This window comes from Rhinopithecus bieti, unplaced genomic scaffold (genome assembly GCF_001698545.2).
Source record: "Rhinopithecus bieti isolate Rb0 unplaced genomic scaffold, ASM169854v2 scaffold_44745, whole genome shotgun sequence".
NCBI classification, from domain to species: domain Eukaryota; kingdom Metazoa; phylum Chordata; class Mammalia; order Primates; family Cercopithecidae; genus Rhinopithecus; species Rhinopithecus bieti.
In genome coordinates, this window is record NW_016818280.1 from 328,280 (window position 1) to 351,915 (window position 23,636).

A 23,636-nucleotide genomic window follows, 5' to 3' on the forward strand; every position below is an offset into this window, starting at 1 on the left:
TGGGGGGGGGGGGGGGGGCCTGTTGCTAGGGGGCGCCGCCGGCTTTGCACAGCTTCAGTTACTGGTGAAAGCAGGTCCTCTTGCTAGGGGTGTGGCCAATGCTGGTCTTGTTGCCAGGGAAGGTGGGCCCTATTGCTAGGGGCGTGGCCAGGAACATAGCTTCAGGGACGTACCGGGAAATGCGGTCTTGTTGCTAGGAAAGCCTTCCTGGTTGACGCCTCCCTCCCCACCCCAGGCCTCCTGGATGCTCCTGCTGCCAGGCAGGTCCAACTGATTGAGCCTCAGTTTGCTCCTCTGTGAAATGGGAATGCTTTTCCCCTTGGGTGACTATGTTGATAGTAAACATTACGTGACTCATCCACACCCGTCCCTGGCCCCAGCTCACCCACCCTCCGGGAGCTCTAAAGCGGGAAGCGGGAGGGGTATGACGGATGAGAGCAGATTCTGGGTGACCGTGGGTGGCGGTTGCCCTGCACCCAGGCTTTGAGCTGCTGTACCAACCCGAGGTGGTACGTCTCTACCTCTCCCTCCTCACGGAGAGCCGGAACTTCAACACCCTGGAGGCTGCCGCCGGCGCTCTGCAGAACCTCAGTGCCGGCAACTGGATGGTGAGGGGCAGGTGTGGCAGGGTGGGCAAGTCCTGAGAGAGGGAATCCCAGGCACCTCACTGGTGCAGCTCCTGCCTCGGCTGGCGGGGAAAGGAGGGCCCACTTCACCACCCCAAGATCCAAGAAGTGCATGGGCTACGGGCACTGCGTGCACCCTGGACGGTGGGAAAGCCTCGGTGGAGGTGCCGTTGAGCTTTTGGGGTAGGGCTTTGTCGGCCACGGGAGCAGGAAGGTCCAGCTGGAGGGAGCGGTCAGGATCTGGAGGTGGGAGAGTGCCTGGGGTGTATAGCTGAGGAACCCTCTCCCCGCTTCCTCAGTGGGCCACGTACATCCGCGCCACAGTGCGTAAAGAGCGTGGGCTGCCGGTGCTTGTGGAACTGCTGCAGTCTGAGACAGACAAGGTGGTGCGCGCCGTCGCCATTGCCTTGCGCAACCTCTCGCTGGACCGGCGCAACAAAGACCTTATCGGTGAGGACGCCTGCAAAGCCACGCCTGGACACCGAACTATGCCTGCAGCTCTAGGATCTCATCGGAGGGGGTTGGAGGATGAGTGGTTTGGGAGTCCAGGCCCCGCCCCTGTCGTTTCGGCGCTGTCCCACCGTAGGCAGCTCCAGTCCTCCTGGCCCTGTCTCTGAAGCTCAGCGCCCTCCTCGCATGGTTCCTTGTGGTGGTCTCCCGGGGGTTTCCTGACAGCGCCCCAGCCCTCGCGGGATCCCTGCTCCTTCCTGGAGGGGTGGGGCAGAGGCGTGTCCTGACACCTAGCCCTGCCCCTCAGGGAGCTACGCCATGGCCGAGCTTGTGCGGAATGTGCGCAATGCACAGGCTCCGCCGCGACCTGGGGCCCGCCTGGAGGAAGACACCGTGGTGGCGGTGCTCAACACCATCCACGAAATCGTGTCCGACAGCCTGGATAACGCGCGCTCGCTCCTGCAGGCACGCGGGGTGCCAGCGTTGGTGGCTCTTGTCGCCTCCAGGTGTGGAGGGGAGGGGTGGGTGGCTTGGGGAGCAGGGGATGTGGGGGAGGGGCCGCCACTGACCCCGCCCCCGGCCCCACAGCCAATCTGTACGCGAGGCGAAGGCGGCGTCGCACGTGTTGCAGACAGTGTGGAGCTACAAAGAGCTGCGTGGTAGCCTGCAGAAAGATGGCTGGACCAAGGCACGCTTCCAGGTGCGGCTTCCCTGGCCTTCCCTGCCTTCCTTGCTCACTTCACCTCATTCCCAGTCCATGTGCTTCACCCACCATGTGTCTGTGTTTTATGTCTCAGTCAGCTGCGGCTACTGCCAAGGGGCCTAAGGGAGCACCGAGTCCTGGGGGCTTCGATGACAGCACGCTGCCGCTGGTGGACAAGAGTCTTGGTGAGTGGTGGAGGTTAGGGGGCCTAGAGGGTGGGGACCGCAGCTGTCCCAACTGCCCGACCCTTGGGTGAGGGTGAAGGAGGAGCCACACCTCCCACGGAGACGGCTTCCATAGGCCACTTTCCCTGCCCTCTGCCTCTTGGCTACTCCCCACGGCATCCGCGCTGCTGTCAAGCTCAGGGTGGGGCTGCCAACTGGCAGAGGTTGGGCACCTTAGTGACAGAGAGCCTCTAGGGCTACCTGGGGCTTCTGTGCGCCGATCCCCCCTGGCCGCTATGTGCAGCCCGCCGCCTCCTCTTTTGCAGAGGGTGAGAAAACTGGCAGCCGGGATGTGATCCCCATGGACGCGCTTGGTCCCGGTGAGTGCAGATGCAGTGTGGTTTGTTTTCTGTGCGAGGAGGGGACCAGGGCCTGAGGTAGGCCTGCTGGTTTTATGGGGTGTAGTTGGTGCTGGGTGGAGAAGAGAGATTTGGTTAAGGGGTGCTCAGAGAATGAGGTACAGGGCAGCTGGAGAGGGGTTAGTGCCCAGCTAGGAGCTCTGGCCCACAAGTGGAGGGGAGTCTGGATAGTTGGAGCTGCCATGGGGCAGGCAAGGGTTGCACCAGTGCGAGGCAAGGTGTTGGTGAAAGCTGGCAGCAGCCCGGATCTCCAGGACAGGGTGGGTGTGGGCCATCTCCCAAAGCCCCTGTCCCACGAGTCCCCTGTGTCTGGGCTGAGAGGAAGATCTGCTCCTACAGGGTTCCCCTCAGAGCATCTCTCATGCTCCACTTTATTCCATCTACAGATGGATACTCCACAGTGGACCGGAGGGAGCGAAGGCCGCGGGGCATTGGCTCTGCTGGAGAGGCCTCTGAGAAGGAACCATTGAAAGTAAGTGGTCCTGTGACTGTGGGCAGGTACCCCGTGGGGCTCTGTGTCTGGGGGTTGCTGGAGAACAGCCTAGGCCATGCTGGGTCTGGTCTGGGCCCGGGGGTATAGCTGGGTTGTGGGGCCAAGCCCAGGAAGCAGCCCTTTCGTGCCAGTCAGTCTGTGGGTACTGATGAGTTTGCAGCTCCCACCCCCTGGGGACAGCACTGCCCGGCCACACCCTGCATGGGCCGGAGCCTTTGAGCTAGTGTGTGTGCACCCTTCTGCGCATGTGTGTGCGAGGGCCCACCGGCGAGGGCAGGACATGCCGCCTGCTGTGTGCCAATCCCCCAGCTTCCTGTGCAGGCCTCTGTGTGTGCACGTGCCCCCCCCCCCCGGCCCATGTGAGCCACACCTGTCTGGCTCCCTGTGCCCTTGGTGCTCCCTGTGCTGTCCTGGCAGGCCCACCCTTACATCGCCAGCCTCGGCCCTGCCCCTGCCCTGTCCCCCCAGGAGCTCTGACTAACCTGCTCTGTTGTGCCTCTAATGCCCACCCGTGCACTGCAGCTCGATCCCAGCAGGAAGGCCCCTCCCCCAGGGCCCAGCAGGCCCGCGGTCAGGCTGGTGGACGCCGTGGGGGACGCTAAGCCTCAGCCCGTTGACTCCTGGGTCTAGCTTGCATGCCTGGTACGTTCTCTCATCTGGTTGTTTGTCCAAACGTTTCTGCCCTCTGGGCCAGGGCTTCTTGTTGGTCTCTGCTGCCTGCATGCTCTGCTTTTCCTGCATGTTCCCTGCAGGACTTTGGCTTCCAGTCCAGCAGCCCAGTGGCCCATTCCCAGGGAAGGCCAGGCAGAGGTCAGAGAGGGAGGGTGCTCCCTGGGCCCACAGCCCTGTCCCAGGCACTGTGAGATCAGGGGCCTGAGGAGATAGGACCAGAGTAGGGATGGGCACCATACCCTCCAACGCCCTTTGAGGACCAGCAATTCAGGATCAGTCCTGGAGCTGACCCTTGGGGTCAGCTCACACCATCCAGGGCAGATGCTTCTGTCCATATCTCCATCCATGTAGCCTGTGGAGTTGGCCGCCCTGCCTTGAGGTTGTATGTGGTCCTGTGCCACTCTGGCTGCAGCGTCCACCATCCCCTCTCCCTCTGCAGGGCCCAGGCCCAGCCTCTTGTTCTTAGGGCTTGGATCGTGGAAGAAGGGCCACCCTGAGCAGATCCTGCCGTGGAGCTTGGAGCCCCCTGGCGGCAGGGGTTGGCAGCGTCTCGCCCCAGCCAAGCCTGACTTTGGGGACACCTTCCTGCCCCCCACCCTACCTAACTCCCTAGGCCTGAGTTAGCTGTTTACTGACATGGTGCTGTGTGTGAGCGAGTGACAGAAGGCCTGAGGAGGCCAACTGGGCTGCTAGGGCAGGGCCCAGGGAGGTGGCAGGGAAGAGTGCCTGGCTGGGCTTTGGGGCCGGTGGGATAGGAAGGTGCCCCTGGGAACAGTGCCCCAGAGGTGCGGGAAGGCTTGGTGCCAGGGGCAGTTGGCTAGGCAGGGAGGGGGTTGGGAAAGAACTTGGACTCCTTAAAGGTGGAGGGGCTCCCTGGGCACCCTGCAGGCAGGCAGACCACAGTGTCAGGGGTGCCTCACAAGGCCCAGCCCTGGGCAAGGAAGCTTTGGAAGCAGCAAGATGGGGGTCAGGCTACAGGTGCCCCACCTCCCCAGAGCACTGCAGTCATGTGAGGCTCCTGTGCAGTAGAGAGCCCTTGTCTAGCTGATGCTGGCCAGGGCCGGGGCTGCCGCATCTGCCTGGAGCCTGGGCAGCACCTCCAGGACTGACCTTCGGCAGTGGCTTGGGGACTGCTTTCAGTGCCTGCTGTTTGTGACTCAGAAGAAAAACACTGAGAAAAAGCATTAAAAATAAGCCAAAATAAGACTGTTGTATTGGTAAACATCTAAATTTTTGTAAGAAAATTTAAACATTAAAGCAACAAAGGAACTTTTTGCTTTCTGCTACTCAGGTCTGGCACAAGTGGCTGGCTCCTCCCTTGTGTCAGGGCCTCCGTGCGTCTGGGGCAGGGCCCTGGGTGGAGGTGGTCCCAGGTGTCCATCTCCTGTGTCCTGCAGAGGCTGTTTCTGGCCCTTGGGTGGCCCCAGGCTTGTCCATTTGGGCTCACTGGTCTCTCTATCCATAGGAGTGGGCTGGCTGGGGGCTAGCCAGGCCTTGAGCCCAGGAGTGGAGTCTTGGCTAGGGGCTGGTCTGGGTGCAGGTGGACTCAGCTAGCACAGGGTTGAGCCCTGTCCTGGGCCTGGGAACTGGGCCCTTGGAGCCTCTGAGGTGGCCAGCAGTCTGACCCCTTGGAGGAGCTGAGGGCAGTTCTGGGTGTAGGTGGACACAGACCAGCACTGCATCCTCATTCATGGGCCGGGGGGGGGGGGGGNATGTGCTTGCCTCTTCCCAGGTGCCCACTGCACATGCCAGGCCTAGAGAGCAGGATAAAAAGGGACTCACCTTGGTGGAACCACTCCTCTGGGCGGCCGGAGGAAGCAGAGGAGAGAGGAGAGGAGCCTGAGCAGGCAGCACTCATCACCCCCCCATGCCCTCCCAGAGGCCTCAGGTTTCCACTGCACACCCTGGATCAAGCAGGCAGCATGTGGAACCTCATCCCGTCACTTCTGGGTGCTGAGCACCCACCAGTGGGACAAGAAGAAGGAGGACTGGGGTCAGTGGGGCAGGGGCAGGTGGCGCACAGTTTCCCCACAACTGCTGGGGAGGTCCCGGGAACCTATACCCTGCTAGTGCGGTAGAGAAGGTGTGCAGGGCATCTTGCCCAGGCAGATGGGGGACTGCCCCACAGGTTGGTGGTAGTCTACTGCTATTCTGTAAACAGTCAGCAGGCAGCAACAGCCATGGCTCTTTCTCAACTCATGGGTGAGTGGAACTCTCCCTGGAGTAGAGACTTGATCTGGGCATCAGTGGGACCACCAGGCTTCCCTTGTGTACTCCCTGGGGGTCCCATAGTGTAGATGTGGAAGGTTGGACCTGGGCCCCCAACCCTGGGCCCCGTCAACCATGTGACCCAGGGCAGTCCAGCCTCCTTGGCTCCCGGCTTCCCTGCCTGCCTGTTGGGGGCTGAGCAGATGTCCTCTGGCCTCCATGATGGGCTGTTGTGGGTGTACAGAGAGCCTTCAGCTGGGGCAGGAGTTGAGATGGTACCCCAGTCCGCCCCACCCACCTTTGGCCTTCTTGCCACCAAAGCAGCTGGCATCATCCCGCCTCCGGCGCTGGGAGACTACAGCACTGCCCTGGGGCCCGGGCTCGGCCTCCTGGTACCTATCGGCCCCGGGCACCTCCTTGTGCACGTGGTAGGACAGGTTCCGCATGATGCACACGCAGTTCTCCACCGACTGCAGGGAGAGGTGAGTGGCTGGGGCAGGGCACCCTAGGCACAGGGCCAGCCCTCAAGAAAGACTGGCCACAGGTGGTGTGCATGAAGGCACCAGGAGCAAAGGGACAGGGAAGCCTCAGTCGGGGGGGCAAAAGGGTGGTAACCACCAGGGAGGGTCCATGGGAAGAAGCCCCTGCCTCATGAGCACCTTCTGCCTGCAGGACAGTGCCTACTTCAGTGTGGTCACTGTGAGGCAGGCCATGCCCAGAACGCCGCCCCAGAACAATAAGCCCATTCCCCTGTGCTGTTCCCACAGTTCCAGCCTCCCGGGACCTGCATGATCGTCTCTCCAGCCCTTGGTATGAGGCTGTGACCATCCCTGCCCACCTTGTTGTCCGTGTCCTTCCGGCCCACTGCCGACTGCAGGGCATGCAGGAGCGCGTCCACCAGCCCTTCACACTCCCGGAGTCGCCGCCGGGCCTCAGCACCATCAGAGCTCACATTCCTGTGTGGCCAAGAGCAGGCCAGGTGACCCCTGGCTACCACAAACTTCCCAGCCCCACTCTGGCCTCATGGGCTTGTCTTCATCTGCAAAACAGGCCCTTGCTGCTGCCCTCCTAGCACTATTGGGAAAGGACCCCACAGCCTGGAGCTCAGTGAAGTGGGAGAAGCGAACTGTCCCCGGCCTCAGGAGGGGAGCCCTGGCAGACAGCTATCTTGGCTGGGGATAGCTGGGCAGGGGAAGACAGGGCTTTCCTGCCTCCCAGCTGACCTAGAAAGGGACAGGTAGACTCAGAGAGACCTGAACCTGTGTATAGGCAATTCTGGGTCCCTCGCCACCCCAATGGCAGCTCTGGGCCCCACCTTACCCCAAGGTCAAGAGCCTCCAGGGCTGCGGGAGAACACCCTGATGGACAAGCAAGACTGTGGGGACCCAGGACTCTGGGGGGTCGGCAGGGCCTCCCAGGGGTAGGAGGGGAAGGGCAGAGGTCACACAGGTGGCTGGGATGGGCCTCCCAGGCAGATGTACAGGGAGGTCCCAGCTCCCCACTGGCTGTCAAGTGATGGGAAGGTAGGTGAGAGCTAGGCAGGGATATGGTACCACAGAGACCCCTCCAGAGGGTGCCCCTGGGAAGACTGGGGCACCACTTGGGGTGGGTACAGCCCCATCCGGCCCCACTTCTCATCCACAGGACTCGTGCCACAGCTCTGAAGCTCCCAAACTCTGGTGTTCCTAAGCTTGCCGCCATCTTCCACACTATCTGGGACCACGAGGACGGGGCCTGGTGTGCATGTGGCTTTAGCACCAGGCCTGGTCCACACCTCAGGCAGCCCGACGTGTTCTTGAAGACAGTTGTCCACTCAGCATCCCGTGGCTTGGAGTCCTCGTTGGGCTCACGCTCCCATCCTGAGTGGGGCACGATCACCTCATGGGTCAGCGTCTGCAGGCCATGGTCAATGATGACCATCTTCAGGGGCTCATATGACGACAGGTTCCACAGTGTGCCTGTGGGGTGCGATTGGCCAACCTGTGCTGACCATATGCACCACCTGCCTACCTCCCCAGGTGGCCACGCTCAGGACCTGTCCCACTCTCCTCATGTCCCAGCTCACACAGAATAGTAGGAAGTAACAAAAGCCGCGAGTGGTTCTGGGGGCACCAGTACTGGTTTCCAGCTAGGAAGGAACCCCAAAGGGGAGGAGGTGCAGAGACGGGTGTGGCAGTACTGTCCCGTCCCACCCATTCTCTGTCACACGGCAGGTGGCACTAACAATCCTGAGGCCACAGGGCCTCACAGAGACACGGCAGGTGACCCGACCTGTCTCTCAGGTCCCATAAGGCACAAGCCCCACCACTGCACTGTTGGGGTGGGAACCAAGGAGGCGGGTCCCAGGGGAGTTTCTGTTGGGGCAGGAGGTGAGGGGACATGCCTGAGGGGCTCACTGTCAGCCTCCCACCTATGGTAGAGACTGGGGAACCTGTCACAGAGTCTGGGCCCGATGCCTGGCTCCTGGGACGAGCATCTCAGCAGCTGCACTCCTGCCCACCGGGCGCTTTCCCAGGCAGTCGCAGGCCGAGGGGCCTCGTTCCTCCCTGGCTGAGCCTCGCACTCTTCTCTTCCCAGGGGATGTGGGCATGGCCAGGTCCCACTCACCAGTGACAAGCTCGCGGACCTCGTTGTCCCGGGCGGCCCGCAGCAGGCGTACCAGGGCAGGCACACCACCACAGTCCCGGATGGCGGCCTTGTTGTCAGTGTCACGGCCATAGGAGAGGTTGCGCAGTGCCCCACAGGCCCGGCGCCGCACCTCAGCCCGCGGGTGGTCCAGCAGTGCCACAAGCAGCGGCAGCCCACGCAGCTGCCGTACACGCCGCTTGACACCCTCGTTCTCAAAGCACAGATGCTGCAGGTAGGCGGCCGCATTGGCCTTCACGGGGTCCACGGGGTGCCGCAGCATGGCCAGCACCTCAGGTAGCTCAGGGTCCCGCCAACGCGGCTCCTTGCGGGCGCTATCCACTGAGGGCGAGCGCCGCACCAGCCGGTCCAGGCTGCCCAGGCTGCCCCGTTCAGGCTGGGCCAGGGGCGCCGTCACCGCTGGGAACGCAGGCCGTTGGTCCGTCAGCTCGCCGCCATCATCTGCTGCGTCCTCGTAGGCCCTGCACAGGCAAGTGGGGCGCGTGGACATCGTCACAGCAGCCGCCAGCCCCGCCTCTGAGCTGCCCCATGACACCTTCTTCAGGACTGCAAACTCACCCAGCAGGGCTGGGCTGAGAGCACCTGCATCTCCGCCCGAAGCATGGTGGGGACATAGAGAGTCATGCACCAGCCCAGTGAGAACCAATTCACAGCCAAATGCCAAACCCCAGCCAGAGGCTATCAGGACCCAGGCAACCCTCCCAGGACAGCAAGCTCACTCACTGCTGTCACCGGGCAGTGTTCCTCGATCCCAAGCAAAACATGTTTCTGTGCGATATCTGCTAGGGCTGCTGGAGAGACCCACCTCCCTTCCACGAAACCACCCTATCTTCCATGAGGCCCATCTCTGGCTGTGCCAGGATGGAGAGTGGGTAGATGGCTCTCTCTCTGCATGAAGCCATCACAGTAGGACCACCCGAGGGGTGTTCAGGCCACCAGCCCTTTGGGGCACAAGATCTCCTTAACTCTCAGTAGCCCTGTGGGTTGCTGTCATCAAACCCACTGCCCCGAGGCTAGGAGTGGTCAGGTGACTTGGCCAGGGTCACACAACAGAATCCAGACCCGGGCTATGGTCACGTCCCCACTCCAGAGATGCAGAAACTGAGGGCAATGGGGACAGAATCAGGGGCTGTGACAACGGCCAGGGCTCTGGGTTCTGGTTACCCAGAGTGTGGATGGAGCAAGGCCGGTGGTTGGCACTCTTCCCAGCTTTTCCTAGGCCCTGGGCCTGCAGGATGGTGCCCAGTCGAACTCCTACCACCCCAGGGTCCACCTTTCTTCTCTCCCTGACAAGAGCCAAGGCCAATTCAAACTAACGTGCATGACTAACTCAACTGCAGCCGCTTGACAAGTGGGGTACTCTGTAGTTGGGTGGGGGGTGGACTTCCCAGAGGAGGTAGCCATAGGGGACGGGGTGCAGCTCACCTGGTGTGAAGGCCCCGCCCACACTCAGGCCTCCTCCTCGTGGCCGTGCCATAGTCAGGCTCCAGCTCAGGGCCACCCTCGTCATCAGCGGCCAGGCTGCGCGTGTCATCCTCCAAGCCATACGGCTCTGCCTGGAAGCGCTCGGGCAGGGAGCGGCCACCTGGTGGCCCAGGCTCAGGACCCACTGAGAAGGCCTCCCGGTGGCTAGGCAGTGTGAAGCAGCCATCACCAGGGCCTGGGCCAAGGGGGCCAGCACGTGGGGGCCGCACACCCAGCCCTCGGGACAGGCTGCCATAGCTGGAACTGTCCCGGGGCTCGGGGCCTTCGGGAAAGCCAGCCCCGCTGCTGAGGTAGGCTCGAGAGAGTGTGGCCGCTGGGCCACCACCACGCAGCAGGAAATGCCGGTCCAGGGCACCATCGGCAAAAGGGCCTAGTGGGGGGCCGCCATCCAGCAGGGGGAGTCCGTCCGGGCCCAGGGGCACCTGGCGTACTGTCCGAGTGGTCACTGTCTTGACAGTCTTGGTGACCTGGTAGATGATAGGCAGGTAGGTGGGGTAGCCCGAGAGGCCTAGAAACTGCTTTGTTGGGGCCTGACTGGCCTTAATTTCCCACTCGAGCAATGAGAGGGCCCAGGTGGCAAGTTTCCATGTCCACTCTGCAGGTGAGACAGCTGCAGCAGCCTGGCCCTGCTCACCTACCCACTGCCTGGGCCTGTCCATACCTTGGTCTCGGTGCGCCGGGTCGTGCCATCTTCAGATGTGACAATAGACACATGGGAAGTGGGTGTGCCGGGGTCCTCCTCCACCGTCACGGTCTCCTCCAGCACATCAGGCGCCTCCGGCATCGTGGCCAGTGAGGCCTGGCTGCCTGGGCTCTGCTCCTGGGGCAAGGAGGGGCACTGATGGGCAGGCCTGCTGCTCAATCAGAGTACAGGTCCCCACGCATAGCAGCTCTGCCTCAGCTCTTGCTGGCCAGCACACCAGGGTGCCTTCCTCCTGGTCCTGAACCTACCCACCCCAGAGCCTGTCTCGGCCCAAGCTGGTAAGGACAGCAATAAGTTCTTGCCCTCTGAACATCAAGGTGCTAACCCTTCCCTGGCACCCCATCCTGGGGGGACCCTGGGGCTGGACCCCCATCCCAAGCCTCCTCAAGCTGAGTTGGCAGATAAGGCCACAGACTCTGGGGGTGAAGTCTAGAGGGCCCTCCCCAAGCTGCATGGCCTGGCTGCCACAGGCTCCTCCAGGCCCCAGGAGGCACCAGTGAGACCTGCAGGATGCCTTCCTGATGTCACCCACCACCCCTAGCTGGGACATTATGGTGTCCTGGGGCCTCCTCCCTCACCTACCCCAGAAACCTTGAGTATAGAAGCCTTGTGGGGGCTGTTTCAGCACTGCCTACTGACTCCTGTGGCCACACTAAGGTTCCCGCCACCAACGCCAGCCAGACGCCCTCAAGGGACAGAAATAAGCAGTTCCCAGAACACTCCATGCACCTGTAGCACCAATATATCCTTACTCTTTCCAGTCCAGACATTCTTTAGTGTTGTGTAGGCATAGTCTGGCCCTACCTCAGGCCAGTGGATGGCGCCCCCAGTGACTGAGACTCTGGGCATCGTATCAGAGACCAGACACAGTGGGTTTGAGCCTATGGGTGCTCTTGCCACCATTCTGCATGGGGTGACAACACTGGAATTCTAGGCAAGACAGCTCTAGACTGAGACTTTTCTATCCACATGCCTACTGACTAGACTTACCAGTGGGGAAACTGAGGCTCAAAGAGGCTAGACTGGCCCACATCAGAGCCAGGCCCAACCCCTGCTGCGCTGAGTGGCTTCAGGACCTGAGACCCACAGCCTGCTCTGGGCCTCTGACTGCACAGGTGCCTGGCCCCAGGGCCACATGGCGCCAACATCCGGGGATTGGCATCTAGCCAAGACGGGCAGGAGCTGAAACCTAAGCCCTGGTGGGTGGGTGAGGGGGAGCACATTCCCAGGCAGCCAGGGCAGGGTCAGCAGGAGGACAGGCCATGCTCTGTGGCCCAGGCCCCTGGTCCCTGCACAATGGGTCCCTTGCCTGGGCCCCCTGGGGCCTGCACAGACACCAAGCTCTGCTAGGCTCCAGAGGGAGACTCTGCCCATTCTTGGGCCTGGGAGGTGAGCCAGGCTAGATACTCAGTGCTGCCCTCAGGACCTGCCTACCAACGCCTGTGGGCTGGGAAGCCTCCCCAGGTCAGGGTCCTATCCTGGTGGAATACTTGACCCTCAAATGCACGCAGTGCAGGTGTCCAGGAAGGGGCCTGCACCAACATGTTAGGACAGATGTCCAAGCTCACTGACAGAGGAAAAAGGTGGCCACAGAAGGTACCTCCCCCTCTCCCAGGGGCAGGGTCTTGGAGGATGACAGGTAACTTTATAGATGGGGAAACTGAGGCCTGGCAGGGGGAGAGGATTTACCTAGAACTTCACAGTGCAAGTGGGATTTCAAGCACCCCCAGAGAAGGCAATCTGGCAAGGAAGCCTTTGGGCCTCATCTCGCCGTCAGTCTTGAGATGTACGTGGAATGCCTGGCTAGGAAAAGGGGACCTGTTCCCTGGGAAAAAGAAATAGACTGAGGCCTAGAGTGGGGACAATTGGTATGCTGCCATGCAGGGCAGGCTGGGCTCTTCTCCAAAGGCACTGGGGAGCTGGGACTGCTCTGAAGCAGGAGAAGGCTTGTGTGGCCCATCATTGCTGGGGCTGGGCTACCCCATCTGTATCTGGCATATGTGTATCAGGCCCTGAGCTCTCTCTGCTGGGCCCTGGGGGAGCTCATCAGAGTTTAAGCAGGGGCCCAGGCACTGAGGGGCTACAGTTCCGGCAACGGGGTGAGGAGGGTATGCAGCAAGACTGAGGGGATGTTACCCAGGACACTCTGCCAGTGGGATGTGGCCCCTCATATATGCATATATTTACATCTATTAAAGANATGCTCTGCTTTTCCTGCATGTTCCCTGCAGGACTTTGGCTTCCAGTCCAGCAGCCCAGTGGCCCATTCCCAGGGAAGGCCAGGCAGAGGTCAGAGAGGGAGGGTGCTCCCTGGGCCCACAGCCCTGTCCCAGGCACTGTGAGATCAGGGGCCTGAGGAGATAGGACCAGAGTAGGGATGGGCACCATACCCTCCAACGCCCTTTGAGGACCAGCAATTCAGGATCAGTCCTGGAGCTGACCCTTGGGGTCAGCTCACACCATCCAGGGCAGATGCTTCTGTCCATATCTCCATCCATGTAGCCTGTGGAGTTGGCCGCCCTGCCTTGAGGTTGTATGTGGTCCTGTGCCACTCTGGCTGCAGCGTCCACCATCCCCTCTCCCTCTGCAGGGCCCAGGCCCAGCCTCTTGTTCTTAGGGCTTGGATCGTGGAAGAAGGGCCACCCTGAGCAGATCCTGCCGTGGAGCTTGGAGCCCCTGGCGGCAGGGGTTGGCAGCGTCTCGCCCCAGCCAAGCCTGACTTTGGGGACACCTTCCTGCCCCCCACCCTACCTAACTCCCTAGGCCTGAGTTAGCTGTTTACTGACATGGTGCTGTGTGTGAGCGAGTGACAGAAGGCCTGAGGAGGCCAACTGGGCTGCTAGGGCAGGGCCCAGGGAGGTGGCAGGGAAGAGTGCCTGGCTGGGCTTTGGGGCCGGTGGGATAGGAAGGTGCCCCTGGGAACAGTGCCCCAGAGGTGCGGGAAGGCTTGGTGCCAGGGGCAGTTGGCTAGGCAGGGAGGGGTTGGGAAAGAACTTGGACTCCTTAAAGGTGGAGGGGCTCCCTGGGCACCCTGCAGGCAGGCAGACCACAGTGTCAGGGGTGCCTCACAAGGCCCAGCCCTGGGCAAGGAAGCTTTGGAAGCAGCAAGATGGGGTCAGGCTACAGGTGCCCCACCTCCCCAGAGCACTGCAGTCATGTGAGGCTCCTGTGCAGTAGAGAGCCCTTGTCTAGCTGATGCTGGCCAGGGCCGGGGCTGCCGCATCTGCCTGGAGCCTGGGCAGCACCTCCAGGACTGACCTTCGGCAGTGGCTTGGGGACTGCTTTCAGTGCCTGCTGTTTGTGACTCAGAAGAAAACACTGAGAAAAGCATTAAAATAAGCCAAAATAAGACTGTTGTATTGGTAAACATCTAAATTTTGTAAGAAAATTTAAACATTAAAGCAACAAAGGAACTTTTGCTTTCTGCTACTCAGGTCTGGCACAAGTGGCTGGCTCCTCCCTTGTGTCAGGGCCTCCGTGCGTCTGGGGCAGGGCCCTGGGTGGAGGTGGTCCCAGGTGTCCATCTCCTGTGTCCTGCAGAGGCTGTTTCTGGCCCTTGGGTGGCCCCAGGCTTGTCCATTTGGGCTCACTGGTCTCTCTATCCATAGGAGTGGGCTGGCTGGGGCTAGCCAGGCCTTGAGCCCAGGAGTGGAGTCTTGGCTAGGGGCTGGTCTGGGTGCAGGTGGACTCAGCTAGCACAGGGTTGAGCCCTGTCCTGGGCCTGGGAACTGGGCCCTTGGAGCCTCTGAGGTGGCCAGCAGTCTGACCCCTTGGAGGAGCTGAGGGCAGTTCTGGGTGTAGGTGGACACAGACCAGCACTGCATCCTCATTCATGGGCCGGGGGGGGGGGGGGGGGCAACTGCAGGGATGTGGGGGCTGATCTCAGCCATTGCCTCTTTTGTAGGCAAGGCCCAGTGGGAGTGGGGAAGGAGACGCTTCCACTCCATGCCACATGGGGCCCAGAGGAGCTGGTGCTGCTGTGGGGTCCACCTCTCCCCAGCGCCTGCTTGGTCAGATGGGTGTGAATGCTGGCTGACTCCTCTGTTCGTTTCCCAGGCTGGGGCTAACAGGTGCCCCTGGCCTAGCTGCAGGAGGGCTGACCTCTGCACCACTGTGGCTGGGAGGCCCGTGGGCCAGGCATGCCACCCAGAACCCAGCCAGCCAGGGGCCCCGCCCTTAGCGTTAGCATCCATCAAGGGGAGCTTTGAATGTCTGGTGCCCAAGTCGAGGGCAGCAGGAGAATGGCAGTCGAGAAGGATGTACTAAGTTGATTTATATCTAGATGTTTACAGTCTTAATTTCTATTTTACATTTTAAAAACATGATATTAGTATGTAAGATAATATAGCTAGCGGGTGTTAGTAAAGAGGTCACGACTGAGTCTTAGAAAAGGAGAGCAATCCAGTGCTGCAGTTCAGAGAGGTCAGCATGGCAGGGCACAGGCCTCAGCCGAGGTGTGCTTTGCATTTAGGATACAACCCAGAGTCGCAGAAGGTCAGCTGGAGCACATCTGTGGCACCCTCAGAACCAGGCTGGGTGAGGGAGCCTGAGTGGGGGGCCGGGGGGGGGGGCGGCAGTCAGGGCCGTGCTTCACTGCCTGGGCCCTTATAGATGGCTTTCTCCAGGCCGTCCATCACCTTCCTGTATTCCAGGAATGACTGGTAGTGTGTGCACTCAAAGCGGCTGCTCCTGCGCATGTGTGCCAGGAAGTCTGGTGCACCTGGGCAGATCACGTTGTCAGCCAGTAGCACTGTCCCTTTCCGCAGCAGGCCACATTCCTGCAAACAGACCGGGGGTGGGGGAGATGAGGGTCATAGGTGCTCAGAAAACCTGGCCCAAACCAGGACGGGTGCTCCTCACCAGGCCACTGCACCATGCCTGTGCCTAGCCTCTGGGGCCAGGCTTCCACTTTCTGCCCAGCATGACTCCTGCAGGAAAGGACTGTACAAGACTTGAGTGCCACCTCTAGAACACCGGCCCCGTGAAGACCTCAACTCCTGTATCCATCTCAGGAGTATCCATCCCTTAGAATAGCATGTGGTACACAGTAGGTTCTCAATAAATGCTAGCTGGATGAGTGGAAACAGTGGGGCCCTCAACACCTAATGCCAGGAACTCAGGCCTATGAGGGAGAGGCACGCAGGGAGAGGGGTTGCTGGTATGGTCCCTGGAGACAATATTGGCCTGATCAGGGTGACCCTGCAGGGCTGGGGTGGGGCAGACCTCCCACCACCAAGTCTGCCCCTTGGAGTCAGTTCTGAACATCCCCAAGCTCCTGCATTTGTAGACCCTCCACCTCCACCGGTGCCTGGGCCCTGGGAGGACACAGGGTTCATCTGCCTGGGTTCTGTGCAGAAGGAAGGAGTTGTTGACACGCAGCCACGGCATGGCCCGTGGGGTCCACTATCAGGAGAAACTTCATAGAATGCTTGCCTATCAAAGCTGCAAGGAGGGTTTGCTTATGTCACATAAACAATAAAGAAACCTTGAGAGGAATTGTTTTTCTATGGGGAGGAAGGACCCACCAGGGCAAGGGACACCCCAGTCACCTTGTCGTGGAGATTTGACTTAGTCACCAAATAAAAGTTAACAAGCAATCTCAAACATCTAACGTACAGTAAAATCAATTCGCAGGCAGGTGCCCTGAAACACTGGCATCTGACCCCACATCCCTCTGGGATACGCCTAGAGAGTCCCACAGGGCTTGCAGCTGTCCCGGTGGTGGGTGGCGGTCGTTTCCAGCCCGTGTGCTGCAGAGAAAGCAGAGGGGCTTTCACGTGACAGTATGGATACCACACGGCTGCAAGGTCAGTGAGGTCAGAGGACAGCCCCAAGGTCCGGACTTGAACAGGAAGTACCACCATGAATCATGATGTGTTTTCATTTAGAAAAAAAAAAAGAATGTCCTAGCAACGTCAGCTGAAAAGACCTAGAACAAAGCGCCACCCAGGAGGAGGACAATGGCCTAGGCCCTGAGCAGGGCGGCTGCCTTCCGGCCCGGACCAGGGAATGCCCAAGATGAGTGAGGGGCCTGGGCTCCTGGACTTCTCAGGTTGTGCCAGGGGACTCAGGAGCCCAATCTGGTCATCAGGGATACAGATGACATCAGCAGACTGAAAGACACCAGACCACTGCAACTGCACAAGTTAAACAGGAATGAAGGAGGGAAGGGCAGAAAGGAGCATGGGTCACCTTTGGAGGCTGCCAGGGGCCCACTCCTTTACAAAACTGGTCAAGAGGGGAAGAAAGCAGCACCTGTCCTGCCTGTCCCCCGACACTGCAAGCCTCCTACCAGCTACTCAGACCACCTGGAGAACTGGCTAAACATGCAGCAGCATCTGAGCAGCACTGAAAATCTAATGCCATGGAGAAGTGACAGTGTCAGAGGAGCAGGTGACACTATGCTGAGGTGGTTTTCACCTCCTTAGACTCTCCTCCCTTCAAGAGTTGGAGCCTCACAGAGGTTGCAGGGAGCCAAGATCGTGCCACTGCACTCCAGCCTGGGCGACAGAATGAAACTCTGTCTTGGAAAACAACGACGACGACAACAAAGTTGGAGCGACACCTGTACTCCTAGCACTTTGGGAGGCTGAGGCAAGAAGATCCCTTGAGGCCAGAAGTTTGAGACCAGTCTGGGCAACATAGGGAGACCCTATTTCTACAAAAAAAATTTTAAATTAGCCAGTGTAGTGGTGCATGTCTATAGTCCCAGCTACTCAGGAGGCTGAGGTGGGAGGATCACTTGAGCTCAGGAGTTCGAGGCTACAGTGAGCTATGATGGCATCACTGCACTCCAGCCTGGGCACAGAGCAAGGCCCTGCCTTTTTCTTTTTTTTTTTGAGACGGAGTCTCGCTCTGTCGCCCAGGCTGGAGTGCACTGGCCGGATCTCAGCTCACTGCAAGCTCCACCTCCCGGGTTTACGCCATTCTCCTGCCTCAGCCTCCCGAGTAGCTGGGACTACAGATGCCCGCCACCTCGCCCGGCCAGGTTTTGTACTTTTAGTAGAGACGGGGTTTCACTGGGTTAGCCAGGATGGTCTCGATCTCCTGACCTTATGATCCGCCCGTCTCGGCCTCCCAAAGTGCTGGGATTACAGGCTTGAGCCACGGTGCCCGGCCTTTCTTTTTTTTTTTTTTTTTAAGGGCGAACTCATTCTTGTTCCTTTGGGTGTGGGCTGGACTTGGTGACTATGGCAGCCCAGTGGAGAGGCCTCCTCAAAGCAGCCCTTGATTTTGAATTGCAACCTGCTCCTGAGCCCCTCACCCCCTATGCCTCCAATGCTCACAAAACCCACTGAGGGGATGGCTAGGTCCTCACAAGAGCCAGGCTGTCCCCCAACCCTCTACAAGGGGGCACAGGGCCCCAGCAATGAGTGTGCAGATATGCATTTAACAAGGACACCCATTCCCAATTCATGACTTCCCACTTCATAAACTTTGCTTCTTTTGAGATAATTACCAGCTTTGCACAAGCAGCACTGAGAAAACTATTAGTTTCCTAGTTACTAAACTGCAATATTTGCTACTTTTCTATGAAGGCAGGCCCCTGTAATTATCACACACACCACAGCTGCTGAAACTCGGCCCCGGTAACGCAGGCCCAGCTGTGGGTGTCTTTCCTGTCCAAGTGAAGCCCGTCTGGCTGAGTGTCTGCTCTCCCACCAATACCGAATTGCCAGCATCATGCTCCTTTGTCAGGGGTGAGCCCCGCCAGCTACACTGTCCTGGCCTGCAGGTCTCCCTCCCACCCTCCCACTGCCCGCCCCCTTGGTCAACACAGGTGCTCCCTCCCCACGGCCAGGGTTCAGTGCCTCCTTGTGAGTTCAGGGCACTTGAAATGCCCTCCCCACAGCCCTCTCTTTCCACACTCCACAAGGCTGACAGGGATCTTTCCAGACAATTTTTTTTTTGTTTTTTTTTGTTGTTTTTGCTGTTTTAAGAGCTGGAATAAGGCCGGGCGCGGTGGCTCACGTCTGTAATCCCAGCACTTTGGGGGGCCGAGGCAGGCGGATCACCTGAAGTTGGGAGTTCGAGACGAGCCTGACCAACGTGCAGAAACCGTGTCTCTACTAAAAATACAAAAAAATGAGCCGGGCGTAGCTACTCAGGAGGCTGAGGCAGGAGAATCACTTGAACGCAGGAGGGTTAGGTTGCGGTGAGCTGAGATTGTGCCATTGCACTCCAGCCTGGGCAAGAGCGAAACTCTGTCTCAAAAAAAAAAAAAGCTGGACCCAGTTACCGTCCCCATAACCTGTGGCAGTCACTGTAACCTCCAACTCCTTAGCTCAAGCAATCTTTCATCCTCAGCCTTCTGAGTAGCTCAAGACTACAGGGGCACACCACCACCACACCCAGCTAATTTTTAAAAGTATGTTTTGTAGCCAGGTGCGGTGGCTCATGCCTGTAATCCCCGCACTTTGGGAGGCTGAGGCGGGCAGATCACGAAGTCAGGATATTGAGACCATCCTGGCCAACATAGTGAAACCCCGTCTCTACTAAAATACAAAAAATTAGCCAGGTGTGCGGCGCGTGCCTATAGTCCCAGCTACTCAGGATGCTGAGGCAGGGTAATCGCTTGAACCCAAGAGGCAGAGGTTGCAGTAAGCGGAGATTGTGCCACTGCACTCCAGCCTGGTGACAGAGCAATACTTCATCTCTCATATACATATATACATAAACATATATTTTTCTTTTTTGCCATGTTGTCCAGGCTGGTCTCGAACTCCTGGCCTCAAGCGCTCCTCCTGCCATAGCCTCCCAAAGTGCAGGGATTACTGGCATGAGCCCCTGAGCGCAGCTCCAGAAGACAGGTCTAACCCTCACCTACCCAAAGTCCTGTGTGCCCTGACCCCCATTGTTTTGGAACATTTTCTGCCCTTTCACACCTCAGGCTTCTGCTAGTGCTGGTTCCTTCCAATCCAGCGGCCCAGCGGCCCTACCTAGCCAGGCGTGGGGGCTGTGCCCCTCATGCTCCTAGTCCTGCTGCTAACGGCAGTGTCCGGTTTCTGGGAGACCTGCAGGTGAGCAGGTGGGGAGGCCGTGAGGGTGGGCATCCCAAGCCCAGTGGAGGATCACAGAGCCACTCAGTGTCACTGACCACCAGAGAGGGATGGGGCAGTGTGTCATTGATGTGAGGCTCCTTAAGCATCAGTCTGTGAAGGGCCATGAGTGCCCCATGTCCCCCAGGGAAGCGAGGACAGCCCCACCTGCTACCAGGCCTCACTAAGGAAACTCAGGGTCCTTGTCAGTGGGGCTGGGTTGGGGGAATGTACAAGATGGGGCCTCGGGAAGAAGCTCTGCAGGAGACACGTGCTTTCTTTGCACGAGCACCGGCTGGCTTTGGGGAGAGCAGGCCAGCCCGGAGCGGCCCTTCCCCACCCCATCTCCTTGGTCCTGTGCCCTTTATGCCCTGGTATCTGGTCTGGGGTGTGCACCCCACTTCTGCCACCCATTTTGTACCTGCACGGGAGGCTGGCTCCCCAGTTTCCAACAGGCCAAGCAGCCAGGCCCCTGGCCCGGCTCCCCACCCATCTCCACCCACCTCAGGGCCTCCTCAGTCCCCCACACTCCTGGACCTCAGGTGGTGCCTCCAGAGCAAGCTCTGTCTGCACAGGGCTCTGCTGGGGTGCGTGGCTCTTTGGAGAGGCTGAGGCTGACCGAATGGGCCCTGGGCAGCAGCTGGCACAGAGGCCATCCTGGTTGGGACTCACCTCCAGGAGAAGCGTGTCCGGCAGGTACCGGTCCTTCCAGTGGTCGAGGAAGACCATGTCCAGCGTGTCCACATCATACTTCTTCTTCAGCTGGGGGATGACATCCTGGGATGCCCCAACCACAACGGTGACCTGGAACAGTGCCTGTCAGTGCCCATGCCCACACAGACAGGAGGCCGTCCCTACACACCCATACAACAGCGCCTGTCAGTGCCCACGCCCACACAGACAGGAGGCCGCCCCTACACACCCATACAACAGCGCCTGTCAGTGCCCATGCCCACACAGACAGGAGGCCGTGCATACACACCCATACGAGCATTCATCAGTTTTCTTTAGGGTTCTGGGGTGACATGGCCCCGCTGTGTCCCTGCCCCTCCTCGTGCCACCTTGGCCGTTTCCCCAGAGCTGTGAGACCACCCTCACCGAGCTGCTGGGTGGGTCCTTCCTCAGCCCCAGGGTGGGAGGCACTGAGGGGCCTGGTGATAGTGGGTTTTCAGTGAACGTGGTGTGAACCAGGCCCTCCCCGCCCACAGCCCTGGCCCTTCTTCCGGGTCTGACAGCGGGTGGAGCATGCGCACCTTGTCCTGCACGCCAGCGAAATCCACCATCCGCTGGGTGATGGCGGCCCAGTCGGGGTTGATCTCGATGGTGAGCAGCCTCGCACCCGGTGACAGCAGGCGGGCCATGCGCACAGCTGAGTAGCCACAGTAGGCCCCCAGCTCCAGCAGCATGGAGGGCTGGTGCTCCTGAATCACAGCGTCCACGATCTTGCCTGTGCAAGGTAGGGGATGGGAGAGGTGAGCACAGGCGGAGGGAGGGGAATTTGGATCCCCAGGCACGGCCCGCTACCTCTCCCAAAAAGCAACAGTCTCTCCCAAATGCCTGGCCTCTGGCCCTCCTCTGCCCACCCTCCCTACCTGCTGGAGGGGTCTTTTACCTCCCTGGTGTCCCCAGCCCCATGGACCTGGTCCCCACTGTGAGCACCTTGGAGCTCCCATGGTCCCTTAGCCTCTATGCCCACGCTGGTCCCTATCTGTTCCACTATTCCTGGCTGGCCCCAGTGTGTCCTAACAGAGCTGCCCTCTCTGAATCCCCGAACTGCCCCCCTTGGGGCCCCGCGGCAGCACTAGTTGCATGAGTAACTCCCTGAGTCTGGCAGCACACCCTGTGCCCCAGGCTGGAGTGCAAGCGGGGGCGGGCCCAGGAGAACCTGTCTGACTGGTTCCCAGGCAGGTCCCATGGTGGCCAGAGCAGAGTTCAAGGGGAACTACACCACCGTCAGACCCTGTGTGGGGGCCTGTTGTCCTGGGGCGCAGGCAGCAGGGCCTGGAGGAATCATCAGGGACCCTGGCCCCTGGCACCCTGGGACTCCAGAGGAACCCCCCAGCCCTATCTGGGCATATCCCAGGGTTCCCAGCCCCCTGGAAACGGGGTGATAACAGCTTCTCCGCTAAGGGCTTTGATGCCTGGTCCTGGGTCCCTGTCCCAGAGCTCAGCACCTGCCGGCCGGGACCCCACCTTTCTTGTCACCCACGTTCATGGCCCACTCTTTCTGCTGGCAGTAGGTGTCGATGGCCTCCAGCACGCTCTGTGCGTTCCCAGGCTCCGCATGCTGCAGCACGTGGTGCAGGATGCGCTGCTCCTTGGTGTCACCCATGAGCAGGTTGCGGATGGGCTGCAGGACGAACTCGTTCCAGCAGATAAGGCACAGGCCCCAGCCCCAGCGCCTCAGGAGCAACAGCAGCACCACCAGCACCAGGCCTAGGAACACAGCGGCCAGCAGCAGAGGTGGGGCCTCCAGCATCTGCAGGGCGGGAGGGGAGGGGCGCCAGTGCTCTATGCTCTTCCTGCTGCACCCACATGCCCCTCAGCTTGAAGTGCCACCATCGCCCCCTTGTGTTCGCAGAGGGGCAAGGTTCAGAGAAGCCAGCCATGTGCCTTAGTTGCCTGACGTGTGAGCGCCAGGGAGCCAGCCTTCTCGTGCTCTCTGGTTCCCTCAGGTGGACAGAGCAGGTGTGTGCCTCTCGCAGTCCTGTGTGGAGCCTGCAGGGTCACACTCCCTGGCCCTGGGCGCTTCCCCAGGCAGCCCAGGGATCCTCTAAAACCACACAGAATACAGAAGCAGATGTGGACCCAGGCTGCTGTCTCCCAGCTGGCTTAGAGGACACCCAGGGGCAGGGAAGACCCATGGCCTGGAGTGGGGGGTAGTGAGGGGTGGCCTAAAGAGAGGCTGTATGGTGCAGCCCCTCAGCCTCATGTGGTGAACCCATGCTGGTCACCCATGCTCTGGACGCCCCAGGGATTCGTGTGTCCCTTTCATTGAGTGTCCAAGTAAGGACACTGGCAGTCCCCAAGCCAGGAACACCAGGACAGACCCACTCACCACTGCCCTTGGGGACGGCAACATGTGGCATGTCCCAGATGAGAAAGGCCAGCCCTGCTGCCCACCACAGTGTACCTCGTGGGACACAGTGAAATGGCAAGTGACCCCACTTGAAACCTGTTTGAAATCCTCCTGGTGTGACCCTCCAGGCAGGTAGCCTGGGAACCAGACAGACAGAAGCCTGGTGAGGGAACCCAGCAGGCAGAGAGCAGAGCACAGGAGGCCTGAGGCAGAAGCCCAGGAGTTCAGGTCACAGACCCTGAAATGGGAAGGACACAAGGAAACTTCCTCTAGGGCCCCTGTGGTCACTCACAGGTCTTTCTGGGATGGGGCCCTGGACTCCCAGTGGCATAGGAGGTCCCACTCTCCACTGGACACTCCGTTTTAGAAAGGCACACCCAGGTGAGGAGGCAGGCCCAGGGCTGCAGAGGGGACACCCCTGGAGGTCAGCCTCAGGGCACCAGAGGACAGAGCAGAAGAGAACAGGGAAGCAGAGGCTCCGCCCTAGGGGGAGGCCATGTGGACACCAGGCTTCTAGGGGATTTCACAGCACGTGGCCTGTTTACACAGGCAGAGTGGACATGTGCTCAGCAGACCTGTGCAAATGCACCAGGCTGGAATCTGTACCCACCCTGGCACTGCCCCGGCTTCCATTGGCCAACTCACCTTCAAAGCACCTCCGAGCAGTTTCCAGCCCTCTGACTGCGGGAGGGGTCTGCGGTCTCTTTCTCTGAGCTCAGCAGCAAAGCAGATGTTATTTCTATGGAAATCAGTTTTGCCTTTGGATAATCATCAACAGAAACCCTAACCTGGCGATGACCAAGGTCCAGATATCTGAGCCCCTTCTCCGGACAAGCCTAGCCTGGCCTGAGCCTTCCCTAGCAGGGCGAAGGCAGTGCTTTGCTTTACTGGCCTCAGAAGAGACAGCAGAAGGCCTCAGAGAGGCCAAGCGACATCCCTACTAGTGTCAC

At 60.0% G+C, this 23,636-nt stretch overlaps 3 protein-coding genes across 3 annotated transcripts in view; 1 reads left to right on the top strand and 2 right to left on the bottom strand.

Moving 5' to 3' along the window:
* The window catches only part of ARVCF (ARVCF delta catenin family member), a 58,141-nt gene extending 53,330 nt beyond the window's left edge, over positions 1 to 4,811 (top strand). Inside the window, 9 exon segments of the mRNA XM_017856641.1 lie at positions 481 to 608; positions 926 to 1,076; positions 1,384 to 1,582; positions 1,665 to 1,776; positions 1,874 to 1,964; positions 2,270 to 2,323; positions 2,749 to 2,834; positions 3,378 to 3,497; positions 3,967 to 4,811. Coding sequence (XP_017712130.1) covers positions 481 to 608; positions 926 to 1,076; positions 1,384 to 1,582; positions 1,665 to 1,776; positions 1,874 to 1,964; positions 2,270 to 2,323; positions 2,749 to 2,834; positions 3,378 to 3,485 — 929 coding nt within the window. The 3' untranslated portion in view covers positions 3,486 to 3,497; positions 3,967 to 4,811.
* Positions 4,812 to 5,211: 400 nt separating this feature from the next.
* Positions 5,212 to 12,194, bottom strand: LOC108518361 (armadillo repeat protein deleted in velo-cardio-facial syndrome-like). Its single transcript, XM_017856636.1, has 7 exons — positions 10,528 to 12,194; positions 9,807 to 10,333; positions 8,343 to 8,842; positions 7,510 to 7,693; positions 6,574 to 6,691; positions 6,034 to 6,205; positions 5,212 to 5,327 (listed from the first exon to the last, which is right to left on the bottom strand). Exons 1-7 carry the CDS (start codon positions 10,648 to 10,650, stop codon positions 5,212 to 5,214), a joined length of 1,740 nt encoding a protein of 579 aa, XP_017712125.1. The 5' UTR covers positions 10,651 to 12,194.
* A 2,646-nt stretch (positions 12,195 to 14,840) lies between these two features.
* Positions 14,841 to 23,636, bottom strand: LOC108518370 (catechol O-methyltransferase). Its single transcript, XM_017856650.1, has 5 exons — positions 23,332 to 23,636; positions 21,801 to 22,086; positions 20,861 to 21,054; positions 20,280 to 20,411; positions 14,841 to 15,347 (listed from the first exon to the last, which is right to left on the bottom strand). Exons 2-5 carry the CDS (start codon positions 22,084 to 22,086, stop codon positions 15,147 to 15,149), a joined length of 813 nt encoding a protein of 270 aa, XP_017712139.1. The 5' UTR covers positions 23,332 to 23,636; the 3' UTR covers positions 14,841 to 15,146.